The 6,581-nt window shown below is 47.2% G+C and overlaps 1 protein-coding gene across 3 annotated transcripts in view; it reads left to right on the forward strand.

Annotated features, from left to right (window-relative positions):
• The window catches only part of raraa (retinoic acid receptor, alpha a), a 131,595-nt gene that overhangs the window by 55,318 nt on the left and 69,696 nt on the right, over nt 1-6,581 (forward strand). For all 3 annotated transcript variants that reach the window (XM_031843201.1, XM_031843200.1, XM_031843204.1), the window contains one exon: nt 5,587-6,432. In XM_031843201.1, coding sequence (XP_031699061.1) covers nt 6,279-6,432 — 154 coding nt within the window. In that variant the 5' untranslated portion in view covers nt 5,587-6,278. The remainder of the gene's footprint in view (nt 1-5,586; nt 6,433-6,581) is intronic.

Below are 6,581 nucleotides of genomic sequence, written 5' to 3' on the forward strand. Positions count from 1 at the left end.
CCCCCCCCCCCCCCCCCCCCCCCGCACATGTGGTTAAGTCTTTATGCAGAAAACCCATCCCAGCTGAGCATGTAATGTACAGTAAATGCAGCGTACTGTAAGACGCCCCCCCAGGGCAATAAGATCACATGCAAATGTCATTCAGGACATACACACACACACACAGCCTGCATGCGTGACTTCACACAACGCACATACGCTGAGGCACTTGTTGATCTATACGCACGTGTTTGTCTCACACTTGTACATCACTCAACACACACGCACGCACGCGCGCTGATGCGTACACGTTCCCTCCCGCAATGTCACATCTCACTTCTGACATATACGTCCACCCACACTGCCGTCCTCATAAAAATTTCAATGCATCCCGCTCGAGCGACTTCCATTATGTGTAACACTGCCGAAGCCATACGGGCTGGAGTCGGAGCCCACTCTGAGCTGTTAGGGACTGAGCCAGCAGCCCCGCAGCCCTCCCCGTGGAGAGGCTTCTGTACAGATCTGTGTGGGTTTTATGTTGAGGCCATTCAAGATTAAAAAAAAAAGTCTGCTTCTCAACCTTAAATGGTGAAATACTAACGTCACCGTGGCAGAGATTCCGGAGACGATTACCAGAGTAAGTACATGTGAAGCAGCATGTCTGTCATTGGAAAGCGGCAGACGCAGCACGTTGGCCATTTTCAGATGTACTGTTGTCAACAGGACAGGAGCAACATTAATAAAGTAGCAGGTGTCGTACAACAACGTGACAGCGATTGACTTGAGACTGTGTTAATTGTTCAATACTTGTTACCACAGGCTGAACTACATATCTCCGAGCAGTGCCATTACACTTAACATTGTGCAATGGAGCGTAAGCGGTATTGCCTGAGAAGTTAGAGCCATCCTGACACAGAGATATGCAGCACCCACACGTCCCAGATAATTGGTCGTCAGGAGACATATAGATTGTAGATGTTAGTGTGAGTGTTCATACTTGTTAGTGTGTGTGCGTGTGTGCGTGTGTGTGTGTGTGTGTGTGTGTGTGTGTGTTTTGTCTCAACAATCACCCTGTGTTTTTTGTTGCAAGCCTCGACAGCTACCCGTGTGTGCTTTACTTTCTGTCAGTGACCTCTATGATCTTTGGACGTGTGTGTGTGTGTGTGTGTGTGTGTGTGTGTGTACGTACGTTCAAACGTGCCCGCGTGTTTATTTATTACACATATATTACACCAGCGCATCTCTCTGTATGTCATGCGCTGCGTTTGCCTTCCCCTGCGGCTCTGTTTGCAGTGCTATCCACCCCGACCCCACGCTGCCATTTGCTGCTTCTCCCGATTATTAATTCAGCGTTTGCTGTCACAACCAATTGCAGCATCTCGTGTCTCGTGACCTCTGACCCTTCCTCCTCTCTGCCTGTTTCATGCCAAACACAGAGATAAGACCGAGTGACCCAGATTGTTTACTTTTCCTCCATACTGTAAGTGATCGCATACATTCCCCCGGGAGCTGCCCTTCATACAGCATCTAGCCTGTGAGCTCATGTTGGAAGTGAATTTGGCCGATATGGGCTCGCTGTATGGCAGTCAAAGAGGCCGATACGGCTTTACAAATGGAGGCTGCGGCAGAATTGTTAGAAACTCTCTGAAAAGACATGCGTTAATGGCTGAATTCTAGGCCCCAGGGGTCCCTGCCCACTTCTATAGGCTGCACTTTTAAATCTACGCTATCTATTCCTGTTTTCAGACGACGCCGGGCCATTTCTCAGTTGTATTGCTGTAAGTGCAGTAAGCAAGTGTATGAGTCGTATGTCGACATCCAACACTGGGCATACAGAAAGCTCTCTTTCCTCTTTGTTATGCTTGTTTTACATCTATATCTCTATATGAGGAATGTCTTGTCCGCCCTGATGGCACTTTAGCACCGCTATATGCCACAATGGGGATCAGCAGAAGTACAGCATTATGCAAACAACTGATCCTCTCTCTCCCTGTCCACATCAGTGACCTTGTGTGTCAGCTGTATCATATAGAACACATACATCATGCATCTGCCCGGCGAGATAAGTACACGTGTGTGAGAAGGAGAGTGAGTTTAAAGAGGGCATGTGTGCACACGGAGGTACTTGCGTTTATATGTTAATATGCTGTGTGTGTATATACGCACATATAAACAGTGTGTGTGTGTGTGTGTGTCTGTTGGTTGACATAATGCATGATTACAGCGAACCCCATCCAATGTAGGATCAGAGTACACAGATGTTTGTGAGGGTTGTGATTGGTTTGTGAAACATTGACAGGAGGGAGGATGCAGCGGAGTGCATGTCGGCAGCTTTACCCGGCTTTGGTGTTGCGTGTGCAGTTTTTCACAGCAGATTATCCGGGGCCCTCGTTTGTGCCCTGATTCCTCGTTTGGTGTTTGATCTTTGTGCCACCGATTGTGTGTATGTGTTTTGTCCTCACCGCTGGCAGAGGGATTATACAGGGGCTCAGTCACATTCTAACTCTGTCCACGCCCTGTTGTTACTTTCGTGTGTGTGTGTGTGTGTGTGTGTGTGTGTGTGTGTGTGTGTGTGTATGCATGGATGAGTGCAAAGACCACTGATTGCATAATGTGTTTGAAATGCTTCAGCTGCATTAATCACATATTGTTTACGTGCATCTATTCTTATCTCCATACACTGGGCCTCAATAAATACTCCGATGCAAAGATTCATTTTTATATACACATTCATTTACATACACTTATTTTCGGACTTTTTTAATATAACATTTATAATTCATATAAAACATGTTTTTGGCCATAACATAATTCTAGTTATGCTTTTCGAATGTTTGCTCTAGTTAAATGTTTTACTTTATTAGGCTGCATATGTCATCAATTTTGGGACATTGAACGGGATGCTTTTTGATTTGATTACCTGAGCGGGATGTGTTCCTGTGTCGCCGCCTCACTGTCTGGTGATCTTTACATAAACACTCAAGTGTTTAAATCTAAAGTCATGTGAGTAGAAACTTCTATATTACTGTTGGCGCTGCAGCCACTTCCTTTGCTTTATCAACAACATTAGCCGCTAGTGCACTCCAACAAAGTTGCCGCTGGTGTAAGTGCACGGTAATGTTTGCCGTCGCTTATCATTCAGAGCGGCCCACACTCGACGCTGTAATGATAATGGTGAAGGAAGTGGCCCATTTCCAGCATGCGGGTTCTCCTCGTCTCCCAGCGAGCAGTCGTTCCTCATTGAAAGAACCCAGTTCAGCATCTGTGGCCTCTGGGCGTTGCATTAAAATATATATATATATATGGCTTTACATCACTTCAGTGGGAAAATGTTCGACAGTGCTGATGCATTTTACATGAACACACCAATGTGCAACGTACAGTCCGTCAAGGCCGCATTTCATAATGGTAACGGTTGTGTGTTACTCTGCATTATGGAAGCAGAAATGATATCTCTCTATGGCCAACATTAGCATGTTGCCTTACCTCTTAAGTTTCTTCTGGTTTAATAGGGGTCCACTCCGGAGCAAATAAAACTATACCCGACTCCCCTGGGCTTTTAGAAATTATGTTAAAGCTTTCGGTCTAATACGAGCGCACCGCCCAGCCCACAACCACTGACCGCTGCACACAGCAGCTCACAGTGACAGGGTTACAACAGAGCACGATCAATAACAATAAGTCGGCTAATAGAAGGCCAAGGCCCATAAAATCAGCTCTCCATCTGATTAACAGACATATCAGGGCTCCACATACACTGCCCGCACTACACACACACACACACACTCTTATTGCAGACTGGTAACTCATTCTCATAAGTGATTACTCATTTTCCCTACATGCAGGAATAGAGTAACACACGCATGCAGACACAGCCCCTGTGGAATACCTGAGAACGGCTCTCTGACGGCCACACCAAAGACTGGAATCAAAGACGGTTACGGTGGAGCGATGCTGCCACGGAGACATAGACTCTCTTGAAGATGTTTTGAGTTTTAAGACTTGACACGGTGACGGGGGGGTGGGGGGGAAATCAGGGCTAGAGATGTGATGCAAGAGGATTCAAAGTCCTACTGCATCACCAGTGCACAGCCAGCCGCCAGCTTGTAGTCCATCTCAAGTGAAGATGTTGGTGGGGACCAATTTCACAGCGTCAGTCACTCTGAACCCATGAAGAAGAGTTTCATCAACTGTACAGACGGAGGGCAAATTAAAGGGAAATCCTGAGTGAATGAGACATCAACATAACAAATTCACAACACACACACACGACATTAAATACATGGTTAAAGTATGTCAAGGTATTAGTGTTTCACTATAGTCTGATCAGACACACCATCCTGTTCAACCACATGTAACACACACGGTCTTACCACTGCATTCACATTAAAAATGCACTCGCTGTTCCGCATATGTAGCAAGTTATGAGTACGAGCAGGAGCGCAACTCATCGAACTCAAGATCTCAACCCGCTTGATCTCCTACGGGAGATTTAAAACCGACATGCCGGACAGCGCTCTCCACCACATCATCAAAACTCCTAAATGAAAGAATATCTGGGAGTCCATCCCTCCGGTGCAGTTCAGAGTCTTGTAGAATATTTGCCTAAGGAGCGCTGAGGCCGTTCTGCCTGCATGTGGTGAAACACTTTGTTTTTTTGTTTTTTTACTTTTAATTTGTCAATTGGCTGCCACCAGCGTGCCCCCCCTCTCACCTGTCGTATCCTGGTGCTTCATGTGCACCGTTCAAGTGGGAACAGACAGACAAACATGTCCGACTTGACCCCTCTCTCTTTACAGGAGGTAATCCATGATGTCCTGGTGTGGTTCATGCTAGAGTGCCAAATTCCTGAGCCACGCTGTTCGTGCAAAGACACATTCTTCGAGCTTTTTTTCAGTGCATTCCGTGTGTGTGTTTGTTGCAATGGTTTTTACTGCTGCGCATTACATCCACTGACTCATAAAAGGGTCATTACAGTAAGTCCTGCTCATGTTATGACAAGCTGTTTTGAAGAGGAGCTTCTCTCTTACTCTTGTATAAACTGCGGCGCTAGTGTACCACTTTATGATAATTGTGTTCTCCGGGTGTATAATTGTTGGTGCCCTCGTGTGCGCTCATGCTTTTCTGCGGTTAGTTACAGGTCTGTTTGTACACGTCTTGCTCTTAATTTGGAAGTAAACTCTGCAGCAGAAATCTCTCGAGGTCCCAGATCGACACCTTGGGTCTCACCTCTGGCTTCCCTGCAACTACTGTAATTAGCAAAGTTTTCTTTTGCACTTGCTCTTTTCGTTTTATGTTTTTTGGCTCGTCTCCTGCAGTATTTATAGCCTGTCACTGTTAATGAGCTTTGAGCACACAAAGCTGCGATGAGACATCGCACACACCCACCGCTCTCTTCGCAGTTTTAACACTCCATTAGATAATTAAGGCGGAGGGGTGGGGGTGGGGGGGTTGTTTTTGTAACATTTCAGATGAGACATTACCATTAATTAGTGTCAAAAGAAAAGAACTGTTTTGCTCAAGCACTTAAGTACAAAGGGAAACGATCTCTTTACCGTGTCGTCGAAGCACTAAATGATCTCTTTTTCTCTCTCTCTCTGTACACAGACAGAGGCTGCGGAGAGAGGAGGCCCGTCCACGGAGAAGAGCTTCGTCTTGGCATCATGTGAGCTGTTCGTTCCTGAGGAGCGCTCTGCAGTTGGAAGAGTGAATCTACGCTCCATCGGAGGTGTTACGACCACCAGCACCCCACCCCCCCCCCCCTTCCCCCCCATCGCCACTATCCCCGCCGCTGACTGCAGTCGTCGGAGTCACCTGTTCTTGACTCAACTTGCCTCCCGTCTCTCCCGCTCCCCTTCGTCTTGGAGATAAGGAATGGCTCTGCTAGTTTCCAGCCGCCCCAACGCCTCTCGCAAATAAGGCCTTTCAGCTTGTTTCACAATACCAGAGAAAGGAAGGATAAAACACTCTCCAGTCCTCTTTTATACTTCTACCCTGTTTCCTTAGTAACTCAACCGTCAACACACACGTTCACTAAACCAGCAGGATTTTTCTTTTTTTTTTTGTCTCGGTGACATCTACTGCAGCCATTTTAAGGACACCAGCAGTTTCAAAACCATAAGGAGATTTTATTTTCATCTTCGCCTGGCCGTCTTCTGGAATATCCACTCATGCAGTGTCCCTATGGGGGATTAAACCGGTGCAGCAGTCCACACTGACTCCTCTTTGGCTCTGCTACATCTCGTTGCGGTGGTTTCTCAGTGAGGGTCTGTTTGTGACTGGAGGTGGACTGAGCCATCATGGCTGGGAAGGGCAACCCGCTGCCGGGCCCCCACCTGAACGGCTTCCCCATGCCCACCTACTCCTACTTCTTCCCCCACATGTTGGGGAGCCTGTCGCCTCAGGCCCTGGCGGGACTGCCTCTCAGCGGGTACAGCACCCCCTCACCAGCCAGTAAGTCAACTTTACACTTTGCTCTTGGCTCACGATTCAGACATGGGACTGCGCCATGCTCTGGCTATTGTGCAGGTTGGTCGGGAACATAAAGATTCACTTTCCTGTGTGTGTGTGTGTGTGTGTGTGTGTGTGTGTGTGTGTGTGTG

The sequence above is a fragment of the Anarrhichthys ocellatus genome, unplaced genomic scaffold, assembly GCF_004355925.1.
Source record: "Anarrhichthys ocellatus isolate YVR2014 unplaced genomic scaffold, GSC_Weel_1.0 scaffold4, whole genome shotgun sequence".
In the NCBI taxonomy this organism is placed as follows: domain Eukaryota; kingdom Metazoa; phylum Chordata; class Actinopteri; order Perciformes; family Anarhichadidae; genus Anarrhichthys; species Anarrhichthys ocellatus.